Source organism: Megascapheus bottae, chromosome 18 (genome assembly GCF_031878675.1).
Source record: "Megascapheus bottae isolate mThoBot1 chromosome 18, mThoBot2.hap1, whole genome shotgun sequence".
In the NCBI taxonomy this organism is placed as follows: Eukaryota; Metazoa; Chordata; class Mammalia; order Rodentia; family Geomyidae; genus Megascapheus; species Megascapheus bottae.
Genome location: NC_143526.1, coordinates 32,984,299 through 33,011,566, shown reverse-complemented (window position 1 = coordinate 33,011,566; position 27,268 = coordinate 32,984,299). Strand labels below are relative to the sequence as shown.

The window sequence follows — 27,268 nt, the reverse complement described above, 5'->3', positions numbered from 1 at the left end:
TCTTCGTGCATGCTAGGCAAGCACTCTACCACTAGGCCAAACTTCTGGCCCCGGTAATTCTTTCTTATAACTGACCAGATCTGCCACAATTCATTTATAATAACCACTTACCTGCTGATGGGACCTTTGAATTTCTTCTACCTTTTTAAAAATTTTTACTTATTTATTTGTTTATTTATTTACTTATTGCCAGTCCTGAGCCTTGAACTCAGGACACATTTTGCTCAAGGCTAGTGCTCTGTCATTTGAGCCACAGCAACCACTTCTGGCTTTTTCCGAGTATGTGGTACTGAGGAATTAAAACCCAGGGTTTTGTGCATGCTGGGTGAGCATGCTAGGAGGGCACGCTACCTTCCCAGCTTCCCTTTTTTGGGGGGAGGGGGAGGAGGATGCCAGTCCCGAGGCTTGAGTTCAGGGCTTGGGCACTGTACCTGAGTTCCTTTTGCTTAGGGCACTTGAGACAGAGCTCCATTTCCAATTCTTTTGGGGTAGTTTTTAATTGGATGTAAGAGTTTCGTTCTTGGTTGGCTTTGAATGGTTATCTTTAGATCTTAGCCTACTGGTAGCTAGGATTATAGGTGTTAGCTATCAGAACCCAAAACTTCTACCTCTCCTCCCCCCCAGTCCTGGGGCTTGAACTCAGGGCCTGAGCACTGTTCTCAGGCTTTCTCAAGGCTAGAGCTCATTTCCATCATCAGTGTATAAGGATGCTGATCTTTCCACACTGGCAACACTGAGTTTTTGGTTCTCATTATTTGAGTGGTGTAGAATGGTATCTCATGGTGACTTTGATTTGCATTTTTCTGATGGTTAAAGAGGTCAAGTACTTTCCCATGTGCTAATCAGCCATTTTTGTATCTTCTCTAGAACCATGTCCATTTGGATGCTCTGTTTGTTGTTAAATAGGGTTGGTTGGGTTATCTTTATTATTGGGTGCTAAGAACTCTTTCATATATTCTTCTATAAGTTACATTATTTTTTTATTTTAACGATTTATGAAGTAGAGAGGAGCAAGTCAGTCATTCTTAATGTAGTACAGATGGTAAATCAACCAACCAAGTCAATATGTAATATATACTGAGTACTTAGCACTGCAACAGATACAAGGTAAAATGAAAAGACATAGCTTCTGCTTAAAAATATTTAAATCTATTTGAAGAGGCTAAATTAATAAATAAGCAGAAATAATTACTGGCTATCTCTCCTATGAAAGCTGAGATATTAGATATCTCACTTAGTAGGAGGGACAAGGAAGACAATAGGAGTAACTCTCTACCTTTAGTTTCTTGCAATACACTCGTCACAGCAGCCCCCCGGTACTCACTGACGACATGCAGTTCAACTACTCAGAGTGGTTACTGCTACTGCAGTAAGCTTATTAGCTGTTAGAAGTATATGCTCCATGTTTTTAAACAATTTAAGAACAGGCAGGTTAAAAATAATTTTAAAAGCCTGAAGTAGTGGAAATTAAGCCCACAAAAGTAAGATATGGAGACAAAACTTTATTTGGGAGAAGCAGATAAAGGTGTCAATGGCAGCCTTGACAAAGTATTGAGTAGAAAGGATAAGTGTCTGCAGAGAAGGAAGTGGGGTGACTCTGGTGGCAGCAGCAAATACACAGCATATGCACAAGTACAACAGGTCAATCAGGGAAGCAGAGAGGATGATGCCAGTACTGGGAGATGGATGACAAAGAGCAAGAACATCATCATCATATCAGGCCCTAGATGTGCTGCCAGAGAACCTGAGTGCCATCCCATAGTAGCTGAGGTGTGTTTCAAATCAGGTAGGTACATTTTTAGAAGGTCTAGCCTGTGAGCAATGAGATAAAAGGACTGGAGTAGCAGAGCTTGGGGGCAAGGAGGGCAGTAAGGAGCCTACAGCAACAGTGGGAGTGAGAAAGGACAAAAGATTTGGACTGTGGCAGCCCTATGAAAAAGGAGTATTTGGGAGTAGGAAATCTTAACTATCTGGAGCAGGGTAAACAAGGTCCCAAATCTAGCAGGAAAGGACTTTTTATCTCAAGAAATTCTAATAAGAAGCTAGACAGATAATATATTTGTTCATATTACAATTGGATGTTAGCATCCTACTTTACAAGCTGGAATTCACAAAGGTCATGACTAGGGCAGATAATCATGCAAGCAGAATTATGAAACTGAGTTACAATATTCCCATTGTTTAGCCATTTAGGAAAAGGCCTCTTGAAATAAATGACAGTCACAGCACAGAGTACCTTTGGGTACCCTTTACCATAAATTGAGACCATTTCATAAATGACACAGAATTGTCTGAAATACTAAAGGCAAAGCACTCTTGCTTGGCCAAGTCTCTCTATTTTTTCAGGCCTAAGCAAATTCAAGAAACAAAAGATTTTAAAAGTAAAACCCTCTTCAGGTAGGCAGTGTGAGGCATGTTTAAATGGGGCAGTAATTGCATATTGATCATCATTTAGGCAAGCTGCATGGAGGTGAACTTTGGAATATTCAATGGGCTTAAGTTCAGGCTTTAAGCGATCAATAGCTGTTTGGCCTGACTTTCTGGGGTTGACTTTATTTGAAATATTTATTCTACTGGAGGACAAGTAGTTTATCTTAGTCTTGTCTGGGTTCATCAGGTTGTCTATCATGCCAGGACCGACATGAATGCCAGCTTCCATAATACTGGGTGCCTGTGGGGAAAAATGGGGGGGGGGTCTGCTTAAGTGAGCCTGCAGATGTGAAGAAAACATTTCCTGGGCTAGTTTTAATTAGCTTATTCTTCTTTATCACACACACATTTGCAATGAACGTAAGATTTTGAGTATGTCTTTCTTTGCTCATTTGTTCTTTTGTCAATGTATAAGGAATCTAACAGGTGCCAGATATTAAGTCAAGGATGAGAGGCAAGGTTGCCCATGGCTTCTGAGGGGCTTAGTTCATAGGACTTGAGTTCCACTGAGGACTCCGAGAGGACTCTCATGAGAGGGTGAAGGGAGGCTGAAGTGAGCTTCACTGGGTGACTTTCTCAGACAAGTAAAGAGGAAGCAGAAAGAACAGCAGCACACACAAGGTCAGGAGTCAGTAGGAACTCTTAGGGAAACAGTAGCAACACAATCTGAAGTCAGTTGATTTTATCTATGAGAAGAATCCTTCTATCACTTGCCAAAAATATGGCCAGGAACAGAAAACAAAGGGACACATGAAAGGTCTACTAATGTATACTAGGGAAAGAGGAATGAGGTCTAGTTGAACCTGAGATACTTTTGGGACATGACAGTGATGTTTAGCTATAAAAGTCCAAGAAGGAGGTTGGCAAAGGGGGAAAATTTAGGAGAGTCACTAAATCTATGGCTTATAATTGAATCAACTGTGTAAATGAGACTACTCTGAAAGCATTAAAAAACAACAAAAACCAGGAAATATAAATGGAACCCTAGAGAAACTTAGTTGAAGGATAAGTAAAAGACATAGTAAAGTCCGTTACCGTTCTAGTCAAAGGAGAATGAGAAATTAAAAAAAAGAAAAGAAATGATAGGCCTTCTTTCTTTCTTTTTGGTCAGTTGTGGGACTTGAACTCTGGGCCTGGGCGCTGTCCCTGAGCTCTTCAGCTCAAGGCTATCACCCTATTCCTTGAGCCACAGAGCTACTTCTGGTTCTGGTGATTGACTGGAGATCTGTAGTTCCTCACAAAGGCTTTGTTCTCCCCACCCACCCCTATGATTGGGGAGCTTCCTATTAGGCTCCACTTCCAAAAACAGTACCACCCTGAGGGACCAAATCTTTCAAGATATGGACCTTTGGGGGATAGTCATCTAAACCATAGCAATGACAGAACCAATTCCCTAAATTTGCTGCTGGGAAGAGAAGTGGACCAACAGTGCTTGTGAGGCTGAATGAGCCAACACATCACTGCTCATCAGACCCCAGCCAATTAAATGTGAGCACACATGTATTTCAGATGAAACATGGAAGGATTTATTGTGTTATGCACCCATCTTCTTACCGTAATAGAACACTTCAGCCTAAGACCTAAAATAACTAAGGGATAGAGTAGAGCTTCCAATAGTCAGTGATGGAAGTACTAGGAGTGAAAAATAAACATGTCATTGAAAATCCTTGAGATTTACTACCCCAAACCCAACTGATAACTGATTCATGATACTCCAAGTTGTTTGGTATAAAAACATCACTTAAAAGTTTAACTGAGGGCCAGGAGTTTGGCCTAGTGGTAGAGTGCTTGCCTAGCATGCACGAAGACCCCGGTTCGATTCCTTGGTACCACATACTTAGGAAAAGCCAGAAGTGGTGCTGAGGCTCAAGTGGTAGAGTTCTAGCTTTGAGAAAAATCCAAGCACAGTCCTCTGGCCCTGAGCTTAAGCCCAGGACTGGTTAAAAAAAAAAAAAAAGTTTAACTGAGGGGCCAGGAGGTTTGGCCTACTGGTAGAATGCTTGCCTAGCATACAAGACTGGGGTTTGATTCCTTGGTACCACATACATAGAAAAAAAAAGCCGGAAGTGGTGCTGAGGCTCAAGTGGTAGAGCTCTAGCTTTGAGAAAGTCCAAGGACAGTGCTCAGGCCCTGAGCTCAAGCCCAGGGCTGGCAAAAAAGAAAGAAAAAAGTTTAACTGAATTACTATCTACCAGCAATAAATAAGAAAATGTTGCTTCTGTTCTGTGTTAAAATGGAATATTAAGAAGTAGGTTTATATTTTCCCCTTCTTTCCTGAAACCAATACGGAAAGAAGTGGACAAAATGTATAAAACAATGGGTTTTAGACTTCTGACAGCAGGCAGCAAAGAGCAGTGAACTATGAGAGAGGGCAAAGCATGGAGTGAGCCCAGTGCTGACTTCAGCCTTCAGATCAGGGAAGAGAAAGAACTGGGCGGTTGGGGTAATCAATTTGGCAAGAATTGACAGCAAAGGGTACCAGAGCAGAGAGTGACACAGAACTGAGCCCCTCCAATGAAACCCCCAGGGCTATTAACATGTGCGTGAGAATACCAGCTAGTGCAGCAGACAGGAACTCCCTGAAAGGAGAGCTCCAGAGCTCAGTTTGCATCCCCATCAGTTATAGTACTATAGCCTTGTTAATTCACAGTGCACTAGGTGGAGGTCAAGAAGGGCACTGCTTTAAAAAATGAGGCACAACTATTCACAGACCAAGGAATATGTCTGCATCTGACTAACAGTTTAAACATTGGGGCAGGGTATACTTGTAATCTCATCTACTTGGGAGACAGAAGTAGGAGGCTTGAAATTGGAGTCTGGTTCAGATAAAAATGTGAGGTCCTATATAAAAAAAACAAAAGTGGTGCTGGGACTTTGGCCTAGTGGTAGAGTGCTTGCCTAGCATGAACAAAGACCCAGGTTCGATTCCTCGGTACTACATGCATAGAAAAAAGCCAGAAGTGGTGCTGAGGCTCAAGTCCTAGAGCTCTAGCCTTGAGAAAGTCCAAGGACAGTGCTCAGGCCCTGAGCTCAAGCCCAGGACTGGCCAAAAAAAAAAAAAAAAAAAGTGGTAGAGTGTTTGCCTAGCATGTATGATCATAGTCCTGGGTTCAATTCCTCAGTACTACATACACAGAAAGAGCTGGATGTGGTGCTATGGCGACAAGTGGTAGAGCGCTAGGCTCAAGCAGAACAAGCTCAAGGACAGTGCCCAGGACCTGAGTTCAAGCTCTGGGACTGGCAAAACAAATAAATAAAACTAAACCAGGAATTGTGGATCACACCTGTGATCCTAGCTACCCAGGAGACTAAGATCAGGAGGACTGTTTTTCTAGGCCAATGGGGGCGGGGGGAGGAATTTATAAGACCCCCCATCTCAAAATCAATAAAAGTAAGGTACTTGCATATAAAGCATAAATAGGAGGATTATATGAGCAAAAAGTAAGACTCTGCTGGGGAAAACAGATAAAGCATCAGGGACTGACTGTAAGTGTGGCCCAAAATAATAACTTGCTTAGCAAGTGCATGGCCCTGAATTCAAACCCCAGTAAACACTCCTCTTTCCCCCACAAAAGCCTCAGAATGATCAAACTATTTAGGAATAGGATGACTTGGTATTTGAACACTTGCCTAGCACACATTAGCTCTGAGTTCAATTCCCAGAACCACAAAGAAAACAAATTAAAATTAAAAGCAATAGGAAAGCACAAACAAAAAAAAATCTAGCCAACAAGATAAAATCTAAAAGATCTGAATTTTACAAAATATAGCCAGGTCCTCTAAAAGCAGAAAGGTATGATTCTATAAAGAGGGAAAAAATAACCAGCAAAAATCAGAATTAAAGATGAGAGCATTAAAAGTTATTGTAATAGGTATGCTTGATATGTGAAATGAAGGTAGAGAAATGCTTCAACATGACCAGAATGATGAAGCTATTAAAAAAAAAACCTGAACAATTAGAAGCAAACACATGTTAGCTGAAAGACACAGTGGGTGAGAGATGAATTGCACATTGCACAAGCAGAGGAAAAAGAGCAAGCTTGAAGATATAACAGAAATATCCAAAATGAAACAGACAAGAAAAAACTGAACGAGATCATCAGGGAGCTCTTTGGACAATGGCAAATAACCCTAATGGACATGTAATTACATTTTATAATCTATAATTTATAATTACATGTAATTATAAAATATAATTTTATCATATACTTATAATTATAGTCCCTGAAAGTCAGATGGGGGAAGAACAGTTTAAATATTTATCATGTCTGAAAATCTTCCTCCTCTAATGAAAATGATAAAATCAGAGACTCAAGCAGCTCAAACACAAGAGATATGAAGAAAACTATACCAAGGTATATAAAACCCAAGCCATTCAAAACTAATAATGAAATCATAAAGATAGTAAAGGAAAAATTACATTAGAGGAGCACATATGTATATGGTAAACTTTGTAATGAAAATCAAGGAGGCAGTATAACCAGACTACTGAAAGAAAGCATATCTATCAGCCTAGAATGTTACACCTAGTGAAAATATATTCCTAAGAGGAAGAAAAATACTTTTCCAGATATATACAAGCTGACAGAAGTCAGCAAGAACACTAGTACCACAAAGATCCTGCACAAAGTCATTTTGGCAGAGGGCAATGTATACCAAATAGAAATCTGCTCAGGTAAAAAAAACACACACACACACACACACACACACACACACACACACACACACACACACACACACACACACACACACACACACACACACACAGAGTCATAAATGCTAGTTTTCAAAAGGTTTAGCTTTATGCTAGCCAAGTTAGCACTCTACCACTTGAGTTATTTGCTCAGTGAGGTAAGATCTCATTTTAGGGTCATATCAGCCTGGACTATGATCCTCCTGTTTATACTTTCCCCATGTTGTTGCAGTAATAGATGCAGGCCACCATGTCCAGCTCCTGGTCAAGATGGAGCCTTGACAACTATTTCCTCCCCAGTCTGGCCTTAAATAGAAATCTCCCAATGTCTAGTCCAGTCCCCAAGTTGCTATTAAAAACACAACAAAACTCTAAGTTATATTAAAAAAAAAAACAACTCTTCAAAAGATAACTGATCATTTAAACAAAAAGAACATACTATCTAAGGGAATTTAATCACATATGTCAAAACAAAAGAAGTTTACTTCTTTTGTGCTTCAGATGTGAGCATGCACTAATAATCTCTCCTTATCTTCCTTTAGGGCACTATTCCTAGTAGATTGTAGCCTTCAAGTAACCTAAATCATCTCCTTAAAGCCCAGTTTCCAAACACAGTCACTTTGGGGATTGGTTTAGAGTTATTAGGGCTTTAACACATGAGTTCAGCATGAGGGGAGAGGGAGGCAGTTTGGTCCGTAACACATGGCAACATAACATAATATGGTAACCCTAATTAAGAGAAAGCTATGGTAGCTATATTAATATGAAAAGCACAGTTTTCAGATCAAAGAGTAATATCAGGGATAAAGAAATCACTTTGTAGAGACAAAAGAGAACATACAAGACAGAATGTTGAAACACCTGAAATAATTTCAAAATATATAAAGCAAAAGCTGATAGATGAGAAAGATATATCTACCATTAAATGCCAGAGGCTTCAAAAACTGGTAGGATAAGAAATGAGAAAGTTGTAAGAATATAGAAAATTTACCATGATGTCCAGCATTTATAAAACATTACTCAACAACAGAAAACACATTCTTTTAAAGTATACAGGAATCATTAAAAGTAAGACTGTAAGCCCGGCACAGTGGCTCACGCCTGTAATCCTAGCTATTCAGGAGGCTGAGATCTGAGGATCATGGTTCAAAGTCAACAGGGGCACTAAAGTCCATGAGACTCTTATCTCCAATTAACCACTAGAAAATTGGAAGTGGCGCTGTGGCTCAAGGGTACAGCTCAGGGACAGCGTCCAGGACAAGAGTTCAAAGTCCCATGACCAACAAAAAAATGAAAATGAAAACACATCATATGTGATAAAGTGAAAGGAGCAACTAGAGGAAATTTTATTGCAAGAAACATCAAATAAGAAAATTCTCAGTGTAATAATCTTTAATTCACTGAGATATCAGAAAAATAACCAATTACATCCTATGAGGTATGAGGGTGTGGCTCACTGCTATAGCAGAGGACCTGCCTAGCATTCAAGTAACTTTGGGCTTGATCCCCAGCACTGCAGAAAACATGAGTAGCCAAAAGAAAAGTAATAATGAAGACCAAAACCAGAAATTATCAAGGCATAAAACAAAAAGAGCAGATAAGAATCAATGAGCAAAACTGGGTTCTATGGAAGACCAATAAAAAAGTGATAAACTTTTGCCACACTGATCACAAGGAAAAAGACACAAATTATCAACATTAAGAATGACAAGTGAGAGAGTGACCTAGTGGTAGAGTGCTTTCCTAGCATGCTGAAACCTTGGGTTCAAATTCCTTGGTACCACATACAGAGAAAAAGCTGGAAATGGTGCTGTGGCTCAAGAGGCAGAGCATTAGCTTCGAGCAAAAGTGCTTAAGGACAGTGCCTAGGCCTGGAGTTCAAGTCTCAGGACTGGGAAAAAAAAAAGAATGAAAGAGTGCATCATTACAAATTAGACATATATTAAAAGGAAAATTATCTGGGTGTCAGTGGCACCTGTAATGCTAGCTACTCAGGAGGCTGACATCTGAGGATGGTGGTTCAAAGTTAGCCTGGGTATGAATATCTGAGAGACTCATCTCTACTTCACTATCAGAAAACTGGAAGTGATGATGTGGCCAATGTGATAGAGCAGTGTACTTGCGCTGAACTGCCCAGGGACAGTGCCCAGGCCCGAAGTTCAAGTCCCATGACCTATCAAAAAAAGGGGGAGGGCAATATTCATGAATAACTTTTTCTTGGGGGGGGGCACTGTACTGGGCCTTGAAGTCAAGGCATCACACTCACTGAGTAGGCACCCTACTGCTTCAGCCACCATTCTCCAATCCCTTGAACAGTGTTGTTTTTTCTTTTTTTTTTGGGGGGGGGGTGGCAGTCCTGGGGCTTTGAACTCAGGGTGGGCTTGGGCATTGTCCTTGAGCTTCCTCAAGGCTAATGTTCTACCAATTGGGTCACAATTGGCTTTTTCTGTGTATGTGGTACTGAGGAATTGACCCTAGGGCTTTATGAATGCTAGGCAAGCACTCTACCACTAGGCCATAATCCCAGCCCTTAAACAACTTTTTGTCACAATGTTTGGCAACAGACAACATGAATAAATTCCCTGAAAGCTATAAATTATCCAATTTATTCACACAGAGAAAAATCACTAGAAAAAATAAAATTATCTAAAAGGGGACCAGGGGTTTGGCCTAGTGATAGAGTGCCTGCCTAGTATGAACAAAGACGGTGGTCCTCGGTACCACTTATACATAGAGAAAGCCAGAAATGGTAATGTGGTTCAAGTGGTAGAGCTCTAGCCTTGAAAAAGCCCAAGCACAGTGCTCAGGCCTTGAGTTCAAGACCCAGGATTGGCAAAAAAAAAAAAAAAAAAATTATCCAAAAGATTAATCTGTATGTGACATGAGAGTATACACACAAATGGACTTTTGGGTAGATGCCATCAAAAGATATGTGGATGGCCAATAAGCACAACAATAGTCACAAGCAAAAAGGGATTCTGATTATTAGAAGGTATTATATATCTAGTAATACAACAAATGCATTAAAATGAAACCAAGTATTTGAATACTTGCTGAGCAGAGCTCCTCATCTACTGCTGTAGAATTTTAAAATGTTACAAACCAATTTGTAAATATTTTGGGAGTGCCTTAAAAATTTTAGCCAACTAGTCATCTATTACAGATAATCTAGCCTTTCAAGCTCTGTTTACACAACAGCAATGAAAATATTTTCCTGAATGGTCATTATAGTTTTTACTGATATGAGCAAGAAAATGTCCATGAACTGAATGAACAACTAACTTATCAATTTGCAGAGAGGAAAACTACTCAGAAGTGAAAAAGGAACAAACTATTGATAGATGACTTGGATAAGTTCTGAAATAATTACAGTGAATGAAATTGAACGGAACTCTCTTCCCCCTAAAAGTCTATATTGTACGATTCCACTTATAATGTATCAACTATACTGGAATGATGAACAGTTGTCAAGTCTTATGGAAGAGCTTAGATGGCCTATTCCACTTCCTGCCAGGGAATCTTGATTCAGTTGATCTGTCTTCTCCACCATGGCCCTATCCTATTTACGAAGTGGTACTGTCAGCCTGGAGGGTTGTTGGAAGGATTACCCTGTGCCTTTGAAGCGTTTTTCTAGTTTCTAGAGAACAGGTGCAAACTATTATCCATCTAGGGGAGTACAGTAATATCCGGCTTGGGGGAAAGGAAACATTTCTGTTGGACAAACAACAAGCAAGATGTGTGTGCACGGCTTGGAATGCAAACTGAACACAGCCCTGTCAGGAAGCTGAAAATGAAAGATCCACACTGTTTTGACTTTGCACTTAAATCCTGGGAGACTGGAGGTTGGAAGACTTGAGCTCTTAAACTGTAAAGGACTACAAGAATAAAAATATAATGGTCTGAGCCTTAAGATGTTCATTAGGAATAAAAACCAATGCAGAACAAGGTAAGAAACAAAGCAAAACATAACAAAATAAAGATCCCCCATCAGGCCCATCTATGAATCCTATTTGCTACAAGCTCAGAACTGCACCTGCAAAGATTTATCTTACAGAAGGTATGTTGTAACTATTTTATTTGTTTTCTTGTCAGAGATGCTTTTCTCCAGATTAAGGAAACTCTTACTTAAAAAACAACAACAAAAACATCCCTCTGAGTGAAGGAATTTTGTGGCTCTCAGAATGGGTATGTCTAGTGCTCTGTTTCTCTCATCTTCCCTCCCTTTACAGTTAATAACCAAGATGGGTTTGCTGTATTTCTGCTACACTATCCAGGTTGCATTTGTACAAGTCCCATGGGATCACGATGGTTTCTTTTTTTTTTCCAGCTGGAACAGGGTTTTACAACAGAAGTAATAAGCTTAGTGTCAACATTTTCAAGGAAACTGACAATGTATTTCTTCTGTCTCCCACCCATCTTGTTGCTGCTTAAAGAATTCAGAACTATGCTGATACCAAGGACATGCTTTAAAAAAAAAATGCCTACAAGAGGCTAAAGAGTTGGATATAGCTAAAATCCCTGACCTTTGGAATCTTCTATTTGTAGAACCATCTCACCAAAGAGAAACCTGTTAACAAGAACACAGAAAGGCAAAACTATTTCCATTCAGGAAAAGAAGGCAGTGTCACAATGTCACCTGATTTCCTACCAGATTCCATAATGACCACATCTGGTAAGTATGAGACCGGATCTCCTGAATCCAATCACTTGGCTAAATTATACAATAAAGTGTGACTCCTCTGGATTTTGAGGTTCTTTAAAGCATCTGACTACAGAAACAGCACCTGGCTCATGTTCACATCCTGACTCTTTGTTGTTCACCAAAGACCATCCAAAGCCTCACTCTGGTCCCTAATTCTTGACTACCAAATGGAAAGGTGGCTCCTGGATGGGCAGTGTATTCCACAGCAGGAGCTGGTTTTCTTTCCTCTCAGCATCAATTTCTAAATTGCCCAAGAGTGCCTGCACCTTCTACCTTGCCTCATTTGTTCGGTGTATGTTTGTTTTTTTTATAATAGCACTAAGGTGACCAAATGAGAGCCCCCCTCCCCGTTCCTCCTTTTCTTTGTTTTGTATGTGGGTCCTATATACTGAAATAGCTACTTGCTCCTATTTTTACAGTATAACTTTCACTTAAAAAAAAAAAAGAACAAAAACACCTCAAGATGTCTTCATCTTGCAAGAGAAAAAAACAAAAAAACTTTTGTTTATTTTTTCAGGCAGAAATAAAAATCTGGACACTGTAAAATCCAGAGACTCACCATACTCATGAGACTTATGATAGTAATGAGAGTCAATTGACAATACAAATCACCCTGAATGCAAAGTAACCAAAGGGGAAGATCTTGGCAGGAGAGTAGAAAGACCTGGTGTCCAATTCTACAAACCAAAGCTGAGACAAGACAAATGTGTATACAGGCCTTCTCTGGGTCTGGAAAAGAAAAGGTCATTAGAAGTGGTCAGAAAACCAAAGCCTAGCTCTGTAATACCAAGGAGGATGAGAAAAAGAGGTGAGAAGTCAAGTGTCCAAAGAGAACTAAACCCAACCTTATACCCTGTGCTAGCCTCAGTTCTGAAGCCGAGCATGGGCACAGTGTTATTGTAGTGTAGAGTAGAGTAGAGTGCTAGCCTTAAGCAAAAAACAAAAAAATAAAACAAAAAAAACTCCTCCCAAAACCTCAGGGACAGGGCTCAGACCCTGAGTTCGGATTCCAGGACTGGCACCAAAAAGAAAAGAAAAAGATACTCGCTAAACAAAGAACAGCTGCATAACAACACAAACCACACACATACACAAATATACAAAATGCAATAATTTCAATCATGTCTAATAAGTCTGAGAAAAGATGAATTTAAATACAAAATATAAAACATGACTCAATCATTCTACTCCCTGGTTAATTTTCCAAGAGAAATGAAAATATATGTTTATCTAAAGACTTTTAGCAGCTTTATTCTTTATGGCAAAAGACTGGAAAACAACCCAAAGCTGACATACTAGAATGTGGAAATTTAGTAGATTACTACTAAGCATGATGAGAAAGCTTTTGTTTGATAGATTTAAACCAATTGGTTGAGTCAAGTAAGCTAGAAGAAAAAATATAATGTGCAACCCTACTCCTATAAAATTCTAGAATGACAGTAGTTGCCTGGGTCTGGATGGGTGGGTAGGAACGAACAGTAAAATGAAATCAGGAGAATTTTGGGGGTGATTAAAAGTGATCTAGTTATGTACTGTCAAATATGGTAGCCACTATCCATCCATGTGAGTTCAGATGCAAATGTAAAATGCACACTAAATTTCAAAGATTTAGCAAAACCCAAAGAATGTAAAAAGCTTTACTAATAACTTTATGGTATATATGATACACTGAGCAGACTAAAACATTATTACAATTAATTTTACTTCTTTTAACATAGACAATGTTGCTATAGCTCTTTATACTGAATAGAAACAGATATTTATAATCTGCTAAAATTAAATTGCAATTTTTTTTTGCCTGTGGTGGGCCTGAACTCAGGGCTTGGGCTTTCTCAAAGCCAGAGCTCTTCCACTTGAGCCATAGCACCATTTCTGGCTCCCCCCCCCCCCCCCCCATGTATGTGGTACCGAGAAATTGAACCTGGGTTCTCGTGCATGCTCGGCAAGCACTCTACCACCAGGCTAAACTCCGGGCCCTAAATTGCAAATTTTAGACGGGTACATTTTACTGTATATAAATTATGTCTTAAAGTTGATAAAAACATGAAACTGGTATATATGGAGGCTGATGTATGTATGCATGTGAAAGTGTGAGAGACTGTGTGTGTACAAATTATGACCGTTCTTCATTAATAATCAAAAAGAAGGCCGGGCTCGGTGGCTCACACCTATAATACTAGCTACTCAGGAGGCTGATATCTGAGGATTGGGGTTCAAAGCCAGTCTAGGCACAAAAGGACCTGAGACTCTTACCTCCAATTAACCTCTAGAAAACAGGAAGTGGGGCTTAGCTTGAGGGTAGGGCAGTAGCCTTGAGCTGAAGAGCTCAGGGACAGCACCCAGGCCAAGTTCAAGCCCCATGACCCCCCAAAAAAGAAAAAAAAAATAAAAATCCACTAGGTACAGAAATGCAAAACTGTTCCTCTTAATAATTACCTCATTAAATTATATTTTAGTTATTTAGTATCTGTTGGGAGCCAAGTGCGGGGTCAGGTTGGCCCATGAATCTGCATCACCGAGTAAGATAACCACACAAAGAAATGAGCTGTCATGTATGAATGCCATGTCTAACTTTGAGCTATATCGTCGATATTGTGAATCACTTTCTGCTGAGACTTGATTACCATTGGGTACAAATGTGTTATTGCTTTATCACTCTCTGCTGAGACCTATAGTGCGAGTAAATAGGTGGACCTCCTCTGCCCTGCCCACCTTTGTGTTGATAGGCTCCAGTACCCTATGTTAGCAGAATGTACTTCCTCAATAAACGAGTTCCTGCCTTGACAGGTCTCCCGAGGTGTCTGATTGTCCTCTGGTGAGGGAGGGCTGGGTGCAGGCGGTCAGTTGGCCCTCTCCTTTCTTGGCTCATCCTGGTTGGGGCATGTTCTCTCTATCCTTCCTGCTGGTCGGGAGGGATCAAGGACTAAAAACCCCGGCAAGTATCTGCCTCTTTTACTAACTTTTGACCTTCTCAAAGGCGGACTCCTGTCCTGTTCACTCTGTATAGCCTAATACTTAACACAAAACATCAACAATATTCATGTTTCAAAGTGTTTCTTACCAACGTTTTAAAAGCTGCAAAACTATTCCATATATATGTGTATATATATATATATATATATATATATATATATATAGAGAGAGAGAGAGAGAGAGAGAGAGAGAGAGAGAGAGAGAGAGAGAGAGAGAGGCCTCACAAATTCAGCATTATTGTCATATTTTTTCAGATGAAAGGCTAGAGGTCAGAGAGTCAGAAAATAATTCAGCAAATATCCAGAGGTAGAAAGTGAAAACATGCATTTAACCTCAGCTCCAAACACACACCCCTCCAAGTGGGCATTATTTAAATATCTAATGAACAAATGACTCAAAAGCAAAAAATCTGTAGTTAGGAGAAATGTAATCACAGACATCTTCCTGACCTCTGAGGTTACAACCAGTTTTGAGTGGGCACTCTCTGGATAGAGCAAATTAGCAGTTCTAACTAAATCAGAAAGGGTACATAAAGTAGAGGGAAAAATTCATTCCCACTTAAATTTTCCATTTGGGAATCAAGAAGAAAAACAATTCAGAGCAAAGAGCATGGAAAAGAGACAAAAGGAAATGCTGAATCTGCTAATACAGATAATTAATGCAAAGGAAGAAAATCCAGCCGTAACATCAGCATTCAAAAAGTGAAGCGATCCTAGAAAGGTACAGTGTCTAGTCTTTTTGGAGCTTTTAATTAGCCTCCCAGAAACTCAGCATTACTGTTTGAATAATCCATATTTCTGGTTACTTATTCAGCTCCCCACTGGTGCACATTACCAAGCCATATGCTCCAGGAATTCATCACTTCATAGCTGTACTCATCCATCCAAACACATTGGCAGTTCAGACCTTTAAGAAGCTTAGGGGAAAGTCCCTGCAGAGTGTAGTTTAAGGTGAGAAGACCCAGAAAGCCAAATGTGCCTTCCAATATACTGTTTGCTTGAGAAGGTGGGTCATTTCAACAAAAGGACAGGCAATTAGAAGCCAAAAGAAGATAAATAAAAAAGAAAAGTAGCTAGAATCAGCCAAACAGTAAAGGTCTCTAAGTAATTTTCCAAAACCATCTCTTCAGGTTAAAAAAGAATTGTTTTTAAAACCATTTCTCAAAGCAAGACTTTTCAATCAATTCAAGATTTGCTAGGGACTAGATGAAAAAGTCCTTCTAACCCTCTGCAAGGCTTGTAAAGAATTTCAGAAATAAACCGGGCGCCTGTAATCCTAGCTACTCAGGAGGCTGAGATCTGAGGAGTTCAAGCCCCATGACCCACGAAGAGAGAGAGAGAGAGAGAGAGAGAGAGAGAGAGAGAGAGAGAGAGAGAGAGGAGGGAGGGAGGGAGGGAGGGAGGGAGGGAGGGAGGGAGGGAGGGAGGGAGGGAGGGAGGGAGGGAGAGGGAGAGAGAGAGAGAGGGGGGGGGAGGGGGAGGGGGAGGGAGAGAGATTTCAGAAATAAACAGCTCAATAATCCTAAAATCACATTAAGTACATAAATGGTCATTGTCAAGTTTGTTGTGATAGCAAGCCATTGTGAAGAGCCTCTGTAGCAATAGAATACTAAGCTGTGTCCCTCAAAATACCTTATATAGTTACTCTACTCTAACAAAGATTATGTCATAGTTTGGAAAATAGCACGTTAAATCCAAAAAGGAACACAATAATAATAGATAAATATATGTGTGACAAGACTCAAATGTTGTTTAAAAAAATAACTAGACAAAAATACTTAAAGACTGGCCTGTGTTTGAGCATTTTTTTCAGCATGTAAGGAGTGCATCTTAGTTACTTCTGTGTCAGCCTGATACTTAACATATTTTTTCAATAACTTAACAGTTATTGTATGCCTATAGTCTAAATCATACTAATTATATGTCAAATTTATGAAATTAAAGAAATATCCTCAATTCAACGGAATTCCCCATTAAATGAATAAAATTTTGAAACAGCAGGCTCTGGCTCAATTTCATAAAGAATAATCACAATGACTGCAATATTACAACCAGTGTCTTGCAAATCATTCCACTATCTTTCAAGTGGAAAAAAAAACTGGTCCCTTAATACCACACTCTGGTTACCATCACCCTACTTTTCTATTCTTCCCAGCCAGATTTCTTTAAAAACAAAGTAAAAGAAAATTATTAGTACAAACCACCTTTGCCTTTTTTTTCTAACTTTTAGGATTCTGTGTGATAACTAAGAAGCTAAGCAGGATGTGACCTTAAAGATAGACTGTAAGTACTATAAACCAAAGTTTTAGACTATTTTATGTTTTTATATTCCCCAGGTTTAAGCACACGGTATATGAACAATTCATTATGTGTATGTGTAAATGCAAAAATAACAAAAATATAGAAAAATATGTCATGAACAGGTGTATGGAGGAGCTACTGAAAACTGCGCCAAGTGCACAGATAGGAACAAGCAAATTAGACTTTTTTCCAGCAATCCTAATTATTAAAATGTCCATAAAAGATGGCACTGATTGGCTCACACCTGTAATCCTAGCTACTCAGAAGGCTGAGATCTGAGGATCCCCAATTTGAAACCAGCTTGGGCAGGAAAGTTTGTGAGACTCTTAGCTCCAATAAATCAGAAGTGGTGCTGTGGCTCAAAGTAGTAGAGTGCTACCTTGAACAAAAAGGCTCAGGGACAATGCCCAAGCTCAACGTTTAAGACCCATAATCAGCTCTCTTCTGCAAAAAAAAAAAAAAAAAAAAAAAAGGGCCAGGAGTTTGGCCTAGTGGTTAAAGTGCTTGCCTAGCATGCATGAAGACCCGGGTTTGATTCCTTGGTACCACATACATACAAAAAAGCCGGAAGTGGTGCTGAGGCTCAAGTGGTAGAGCTCTAGCCTTGAGAAAGTCCAAGGACAGCGCTCAGGCCCTGAGCCCAAGCCCAGGACTGGCAAAAAAAAAAAAAAAAAAAAAGAACACTATTCTGTAGATATGCAACACTCGAGAGAATAAAGGACTATTGATATATGTTCTTAAATTCAGGCAAAACAGATGAGTGAGCCAGAAGCTCAAAAACATACCTAAGCATGAGGTTCATCAGCTGAAGGCCCTCACCCTTCAGGAAGCGCTCACGATTGGAACTGAGCATCAGGCAGGAACAGAGGGAATCAAACAGATTCTCCATCATCTCCTGCTCCTCAGCTGTGCTGGGATTGTGTCTCTTAAACACCTGTCAAGGAAAGACAGCAGAACACACAGTTCCATAAGAGAATGCCCTTTCATCCGCCGACAGTCACAATTTTCTAAGGCCTGTCTATCACAATAACCCCACAAGTGAGGAAACAGAAGCTTACCAAAAAAAACAAAACAAAACAAAAAAAAACTACCATATTCAATGAATAGAAATAAGTTTATACAAAAATATACTCAGCTGAGACCACTGAGTGGTTAGAATGATTAACAGTTCCAAGGAGTTATATTAAAAACAACAACAACAACAAAAGAATCCAAAACCTTTTTCTATGAAATATAGTAGAAATGGAAAACTCCATTAAAGACATGCATAGTTAAACAAAACGAGCACCTCAAAGCCATTATTTTCGTCAGGAAAAAATTCTGCCAGTTACCCCCAAAACTTTACACTTGCACAACCCAACCATATCAACTTTCCTCCCATTCTAGAGATAACCATAATCTCATACCATAATAAGGGCCCTAAGCCATTTGAGAGGCACAAAGTAGTTCTGTCTTTGCCAGAGATGAATGACATGCAGAAGGAAAGCCTTTTCAGTGTATGCCTACCCATAGTTTATCAGAAGCTGATCAATAATCTTGTAAGAAAAGGACTAAGCACCTTCCCAGAATTGGAAACAGCTTCACACTTCAAAGCTCTATTTTTTGGGTGGAGGCCAAGCCACCACTCAGGCTGCTGGCAACAAGATGGAAGCTGCATGTAAACTGACGTCTCTGACACTCAACACTCTTTTTAAGATTTTATCCAAATGATATATTTTTACTCCTGTTTTTGGAATAACACAGATGAGGTCTGTTAAATCTTAACCATATTTTCACAATGCCAGCATAATAACATTTCAACTGGATTTACAATTCTTTTTTTTGTCAGTCCTGGGCTTGTGCTTAGGGCCTGAGTACTGTCCTTGGCCTTTCTCAAGGCTAGAGCTCTACCACTCAGCACCACTTCTGGCTTCTTTCTATGTATGTGGTACAGGAATTGAACCCTAGTCTTCGTGCATGCTAGGCAAACATGCTACCACTAGGCCAAATTCCTGCCCCCCCTCCTTTTTTTTTTTTTGGTCAGTTGTGGGTGCTTAAACTCTAGGTCTGGGCATTGTCCCTGAGCTCTTCAACTCAAGGCTACCTCCCTACCCCTTGAGTGACTTCTGGTTTTCAGTTTTCTGGTCATTAATTGGAGATAAAGAGTCTCTCAGACTTTTCAGTGCCTAGGCTTGGCTTTGAACTATGATCCTCAGATTGCAGCCTCCAGAGTAGCTAGGATTACAGGCATGAGCCACTGCCCCAGGCCTGGATTTATAATTCTTTTAGGGAACAAATGGCAGCTTCCATGTTTTCACAGAAGCATGGGGTGCCTGTCCTTCCCTATTGTCCTCTGTGACCTCCAGCCCACTGTGCTGGAACTTGTTATCTCTAAGCTTGTCTGGATTCCAGTGGCAGACTGAAAGGAAAGGTGAATAATGCTGGGAGTGGGCTAAAGAGAGTAACTTGGTGTCATGGGCCAAGAAAACACAAGCAAGCAGAGCCCATGTCATTAGGACTGGCAGGGAGGGTCCTATCAGGAGACAAGGAAAGACCCTAAGAGAGTTGCAGTGATATCTGGTTAGAGCCAATGACTAAGAAAAGGAGGCAAGTTACCCAAAGGAGCTAATCGCCAACCTGCCCCATGCTCCCATTGGCTCTCATCAGGTGGTGTAGGTATTCTTGACACAATTTCCAGCTCTACCACCCATTTAAAACAGACCATGTATCTTCACGGTAGACAGGAAGCATAAGAATTACTCACAGATAACTGCTGAAGAAGCACATCGATTCCATCCAGCTCTCCAAGCAATTCCCTGTTTTCTAAAAGAGGGGGGAAAAAGAGAGAGGAAGGAAAAAAATGAAGCTAACTGTCAGATTTTACAGCCGTCTAACAGGGATACATCAGCAAACAAAATCAATACAGCCTGACTGAGTACAAAAGCTGCACAGAAAGCGAGAGGGGAAGCAAGGGGATGCCAAAGGCAAGAGAGCTTGCTGTCATGATCTGAAACAAGCCGGGCTCCTGTCCTAACAGAATATCAATACTGAGAGGGAGCCTCACCATCATTGTCCTGGAGCAATATGGCCAGCACTTCACTACAATACAGTTTGTTGGCATCGAAAGGCATCTTTGCCTGGGGGAAATAAGAGAAATGAGGAAACTATTAGGGATCTTGCTATGACACATTCTTTACAAGTTAGAGAGGAGAGGAAGTTAGGCAAAAGTCAGGTTAAGGGTTAAAAAAAAAATTCTGCCTCTCAGGAGACCAAACCAAAGTACTATATAGGAAATGGCAGGCAGAAGACATATGGCTCTCCTTTGCACCATACATGTCATCTCTCCCATGAAGCTATCCCAGATAACTCACTTTAAATTCAGAGACTATATGTATCAAGGATAAACTATAAAACGCTTTGAACTTTTTAAAACTCCTGAAGCTTCATTCACAAGTTACTGCCATAAAACTAGACTGTAAATTAGCTCATAGATGATCAGAAAAGTTGAAATGAAAGCAATTTCTTGCTTAGATTAGCTGAATTTATTTATAACAAAGTGGTTCTGTTTGGATTTTTTTAGTGCTTAAAATTTAATTTGAAATCATAAACCTTTTTGCTTGTATGCCATAATCTGCCTACTATTTAAAAAGGAAACCACATTAAATATGCAAAAATGTGTTAATATTTTAACACCTAAATTACTACCCACAATTCTTTCCCTGCTATGTGCTCTGCAATATGGAGATTCAGTGGGGACGCATCTACTCCATGGACTATCTTTCATAGCCGTCCATAGGATTGCTTCAGTAGCAGTGAGACTTAAATATCTCACCATTACTCTTAGACAAAGGGAAAGAGAGAGGGAGAGAGAGGGCGAGAGGGAGGAAGGAAGGGAGGGGGAGGGGGAGGGGGAGAGAGAGAGAGAGAGAGGTTTTTATTTACAGTTCCCAGATACATGAACAACTCCTGTTAATCAGCAGCAGCCTTTGCTATGTATCTGGGTTTTTGAAATGACAAATAATTTTTGTACCTGCAAAGGACAGGGAAAATGTTTATCTTGGAGCTAACACTTCCATCATCCTCACGCCACTCACAGTTCCTTTTCGATATTGATTTTGTGCTAAAGAAGGAAAAGCGGTGCCTAATCAAGTAACATCCAGTACCCTTTCAGTTTTCTGTGCACGTCCTTCCTCACTAAGTCAAAGTGCAGCCCTCAGAGTTTCAAAAGGTTGGCCAGGTCTGACCTATCTGTAGTAAAAAAGATCTACACGTTCAAGGTCTTAGATACGCTGACTACAAGGAATGCTCCTGGGGCAAGCTGGAGGCCTTCTTTCAAGAAATCCGAGCAATACCTGGAGCTTAAATGCACTCTATGGTGGTGTGTTTCAGTTTAAGAAAGATGGTGTTACAAAAATCAAAACACAAAGGTGGAAAGCAATGAACAGGTATCTCTATTTGCTAATAAAACTATACAAATTATTTAGGTCCCTACCATTGCTATATTTTCAATTATTTTAAGTTACATCAAGTCTTTTGCTGTTTTATAAGTACTAGGGCTCGTCTCTGAAACAAGATAATAAATAAAAGAGCCTAGAGGTATCAGGCCACTACAGTAAGAGTCTTTCTGTGCTCCCAATGCCTCTTGTCTTTCAATGGATTTTATAAACTCCAAGTTAGATGACAGTTTTTCTCTCCCTTCCTTAAATATAGTGGGTATTTGTTATATTCAATACACACAAATTAAGCATAGCAGCAAACAAAGGTGAATTAAATCTGAACCCCATCCACTGAAAATCTGAACCCCATCCAGTGTTTGAAAATACTACATAAAGTAGTCACAATAAAGTACAAAAAAAAAAGGACATTGAAGGAATTCTTTGCTTGATACTATCTATGTGCCACAAAGTTAGTATCCAACCTATGACAGGGCAACTAGGGCATCATCTTGAATTCACTGCAGGCTGAAACCATGGTTGATACATGACATCTATAGCGCACTCTACTATTAGCTCAAGGTTGGTTTCTTTGCTGACATCTAGCTTTGTGAAGAGGGCTTTTTGACAGTTTTGGTGATTGAGGAGTGGAATGAATATCGGTATGGACTGAGAATGAAGGTGGCAGTGCTCAATTAGGTGCCAAGGTTCGGAAAGTGGTACAGTGCCCCAAAGGTGGATGTACCATTAGTAAATAACTGTGGTATTTAAGAATGAAATTCTTTCAATGGCTACTAAGTTATAAAGATATATGTGCACACTGAATTATTTGGGCCTAACTAAACAGGACTGCTAGGTTATTTTTGGCATAGGGTGCTATAAAAAAAAATTACTGAAAGGCTGACACAAGATGTGGCTCAAATGGTAAAGTGCTTGATAGGAAGAAAGCCTTAAGTTCAATACGAAGTTCTGCCAAAACAACAAACATTACGGAAACTCTGAGGGACTCTACGGGACTCTATGATCCAAGTAACATTTCATGGTCTGGTTCCTCATTTGTAAAACAGACATTTTTAAAAAATATTAAGACTTCTTTGAATAGTTGTGATAATAGGAAAATGTGCAAGTACTTACCACTGAGTACATGGCTAAGGGTTTCTTGGATAACTGGACTTAGAAATATCTGAATTACAATCTCAGCTCTAATGGCTCACCAGTGATATGATCTTGGTTAAATGAATGTGCCTCTCTAAGCCAATGTCTCCTATGCTGTCACATCTTCCTTAGGAAGTGACTATATTAAATAAACATAGTTCCCAACAGCTGAGTCCCCTCTACTGAGGATTACTGGCTCCCTCCAAAATCCCTAGCTCTTGCTTGTCTCACACTTCAAGGAATTTCCAATTATGACAAAATTGTGATGAATCATGATTTTTTCTCACTTTCTCTTTAAGTATAAGCATTTTGATTTAAAAAGTGGCATGGACTGACTCAGAATCAGAGTGTGGTGCCAGCTGGCAGCAGACTGGCAAGTGGCCACTTTGGAGAAACTTAGCCAACTCTTCCTGGCTCTGGGTTTTGGCAAGGTATTTATTTCCCTACCCTAGAATTCTTGTTTATTTGTAAATGAGGGACAGCTGTATGCTATTGTTAGGGCTGCTTATAAGGATTAGAAATATGTATGCAAAGATCTACAGAAACATTTTGCAGGGAATGGGCAGTTAATTTATAAAATTATTAGATGGGGAAAACAGCCATGATAATCATAGTGACAATAACAGTTCAATCTGGTGGAAAAGATGCAAAAGAAACTAGGTCATCAGGGAAGAGAATAATCTTTTGTGTCTAAAGATAAAACTTACCAAAGATATTTTAAATTTCTTTTAAGTCCAAACAGAGACTACAAAATACCAGACTTCCAAGTTACAAAAAGATAATCAAAACCAGGAAAAAGAAAAATGCACTCAGCAGGTCAGTTGGTTTACTTGCAAAGTAAACCAGTAGAACTTGGAACTTGTGGGGCTTTCTTGTTTCCAGGAGCCTGGGGATCCTAAATCTTTCAGCTGTCAGGGTAATTACAGAGTCAAGCATAGGGTTGTACTCAGCATGTACAGCCTTGAATAAAATTAAACTTCACCTTTTGTGAAGCTGCTGCTTTTTCGGAAAGTACAAAACAATTATGCTACCACCTGCAGCCAGAAGCTGAGGGTTATATCTGAAGCTCACCTCTGGCCTCTGAAAATACACGAGGCAGGTTCAGACAGTTGTACAACCCTGTACAACTGTCAAAGCAGATTGGGTCCTGCAAAATCACAACCTCTGGTCACTAGAGGCTAAGACTTGCATCAGCCAGTTGTACATATTGTATGAGTCAATTCTTACTTATTAACTCATATGCTAAATGCTGCTCTAAAGCATTAATTGGGAAATGAGAGGGAATCTTAACTTTGTTTCTTCAGAAGAGAAAAGTAAAATATTTGGTTTGGGTGTCATTTTCAATGGTATATAATATCCTAATAAGTTCTATTCCCCATTTAAAAATATGACCTGTTATGTAGTGGAGTGTTTCTTCTACTAAATTATCTGCTTACCTGCTAATCTGTTTAATGCAATCATCTGCAATGGATTTTATCCTCATTAGAACAAATTAGAGAGGTTTCATTTGGTAGATGAAAAATCCATGGATATCTCTATGTACTGCTAGCTTTCCAGTATGCATGGAGAAATCCAAATCTAAACTGTCATCAATGTGCCATTCTCCTAAGAATTGCTCAAGGATTACTGAATAAATATGGGATAATCAAATAACAAGGTTTTATTCAGCACTCTAGGCTTAAGCATGCTGGCCCCTCGGTCCTCAAGACTTTACTTACATTCTTCTCACATTCTATTCACCAGGAAGGATTGTTAAAATACTGTATAGGATGCTGGATACCACCTTCAGCTTTGACAAATCAGTGACCCTTCAGGGGACTCAATAATCTCTATTTTTTTTTTTTTTTTTTTAGCATGTTGCCAGTTGACACAGAGGCTGCCGCTGAGAACCACATTTTGCAAGCAACTGCAAGGAGATGAGATACAGCCGAGATCCAGTCTTTGTTCTTATGGAATTTAAGGATATTTGGAGAAAGAAAAATTAGTACAAGTAACATGAAAGTCTGCCAGGTGATGAAATTATTTCTACTTTACAGATCAAGAAAAGGTGCTCCAAAGGGTGCCATGTAGCTGTGGACTGTTATTTTGCATGAGGAAAACATTAGGGGGAAAAAAAGGATAGGCTAATTTTCAGAAAAGAGTGGGGCAAAGCAGTGCTATAGAAAGAATACACAAGAAATGCTAGAGGCACAGGTTTTAACCCAGCTCTATCTCTAGTAGAATGAGCTTAGACAATGCACCTATTATCTTTAGTTCTTTACTTAGAGAGAGAGAGAGAGAGAGAGAGAGAGAGAGAGAGAGAGGGGGGGGGGGAATATGTAGAGATTGTGAGTGTGCATGCATGTGTGTGGATGAAAGTAAAGGCTGAACAATAGAATTATATAGGGGAACTTTTCTAACATATCCACAGCAGAGACTGGGATAGTAGGTTTGGAATGTAGTCTGGAATTTGAGGTTTTCAAAGTTCCATGAGTGGTATTAGCTGAAACCCATGATGATACAAATATTCACATTTAAAAAGCATTATTACATGAGGTCTTCATAATAACCTCTCAAAACTGGTAAGATGGGGAAGACTGCATGACTGTATGTATGTATGGCGGTCCTTGCTTCAACTCAAGGCACTGTCTCTAATGAGAGTTTCTGTTCTAGGCTAGCATTCTACCACTTTTAGTCACAGCTTCTTTCTTTTTTTTTCCTTTTTTTTTGTGAAGGAGCAGGGAAGGAAGTTGTTATTTGGAGTTAAGATTCTCAGGAAATTTCCTGCCCTGGCTGGCTTTGAACTGTAATCCTTAGATCTCAGCCTCCTGAGTAGATAGGATCACCAGTATCTAGGTGAGGATCCTCATTTTTAAAATAAAGAACAGACTGGACAAGGGACCAGGCCAGACAAGGGACAGTCTCATGGCTCACAAAGAAGTCAGAATCGGAATCTACATGATAGGGGGCTGAAGGTTAGAAGTGCCTTCTTAGACCAAAGAACAGGAGCAAAGTTTTACAGACAGCCTTCTTATTGGCCTCAGCCTTAAGTAGGATTTCCTTAAGGAAGTTCTTCCCTTAATGTTCTGGGCAGCACATGGTTTTTCTAAGAGAACCTGCTTGCTAGTAAAATAACCAAATAGCATTTTAATGTTTAAATACCCTGAACCCTTGAAAAACTGTTTTAGAGACAGCAACATAGCTATTTATGTCCAGAGGATTACATAAATGCTGTGCCTGTAAGGCACGAGTCAATAGTATACTAAAATACCAAATGGACCTCTTTATTACTGTCATAAGGGTAATGGGATCCAAGCTAAACACCCAGAGGTTTCAATTTCCTTTTCTTTGTATCCAGTTCAAAAAAAGAAGAAAACTGCAGGTTCCAATACCTTTCAAAGGACAAGGGAGGTTTGATGAGGATTCCCAAGTAACTGAGAAACGGTCCTGACTTAACAGAAGTAAAAATTAATGGATTATTTTATATATTTTAAGGTTAGGGCCTTAACATATGGCCCCCTCTACCAATAAGTGGGGTTCCTACTACCTAATCAATCCTCTTAACTTGTCTACTTTCCTCTTCTCCATCCCTCACTTCAGTTTCAACATGTCTCCAGGCTTTGGAGAAAAAGTATTTTTAAAGTATTTTAAAAGTATTTTAAATACTGAGAAAAGAAAAAACAGTGTTGGGGAGATGTAAAGGGAGCTACACAAGGAAACTCATATAGTTATCCAGACTCTAGACAGGAGGTCAAAGGAAAATTGCAAAGATAGCAGCACATGAATTGATGATGTAAGGTATGCTACACTGAAAGCAAAGGGACTTAGGAAGGGGAAAAGTGAGTTTGAATGAGTATAGTGCACTGAGGTCCACCAGGCAAAGGTGCCCATACCCACTAATGGTAACTGTTGGGCTAGCTCAGTAACCGTGAGTAGATATGTTGTATAAGCTATGTTAGAGAGCTAATGGAAAACAATAGTCAAGTAAGTAGGAATAAGAGCTACGCAGGTTGTCAGAGGCCATGACATATACTGCCTTATGTTGAGTTCAAACCACAATCCTCAGATTTCAGCTTCTCGACTAGCTGTGATTACAGGCATGTGCCACCAGTTCCCTGCATGAGCTGTAGGACTTTACTGGACTAACAAACTAAGACAAATGTGCAAAAGTATATCAGGATATACGGACACTGCATACAATGTGTATATAATGACTATACCATTTACAACAGGCAAAACCATAGAAATGGAAAGGGTTAAATTCATTTTGTTTTCTTTTTTTTTTTTTTTTTGCCAGTCCTGGGCTTGAGCTCAGGGCCTGAGCACTGTCCTTGGACTTTCTCAAGGCTAGAGCTCTACCACTTGAGCTTCAGCATCACTTCTGGCTTTTTTCTATGTATGTGGTACCAAGGAATCGAACCCGGGTCTTCATGCATGCTAGGCGAGCACTTTAACCACTAGGCCAAACTCCCGGCCCCTTCATTTTGTTTTCTGTAAAATAAAGTATTTGGCATCCCTTTTCAGTGAAAAGACAATTAACATAAGAAAACATATGATTTTATTTGTGAAATGTATGTACTACATCACACTCTCCGATATATGCATAGAAAATATCTGAAGGAGT

General features: G+C 39.7%; 1 protein-coding gene across 4 annotated transcripts in view; it reads right to left on the bottom strand.

Annotated features, from left to right (window-relative positions):
• Ctnnbl1 (catenin beta like 1) overlaps window positions 1-27,268 on the bottom strand; it is a 158,008-nt gene that overhangs the window by 56,262 nt on the left and 74,478 nt on the right. For all 4 annotated transcript variants that reach the window (XM_090352335.1, XM_090352334.1, XM_090352336.1 and 1 more), the window contains 3 exons: window positions 20,142-20,214; window positions 19,842-19,900; window positions 17,884-18,032 (listed from right to left, as the gene is read on the bottom strand). In XM_090352335.1, coding sequence (XP_090208461.1) covers window positions 17,884-18,032; window positions 19,842-19,900; window positions 20,142-20,214 — 281 coding nt within the window. The remainder of the gene's footprint in view (window positions 1-17,883; window positions 18,033-19,841; window positions 19,901-20,141; window positions 20,215-27,268) is intronic.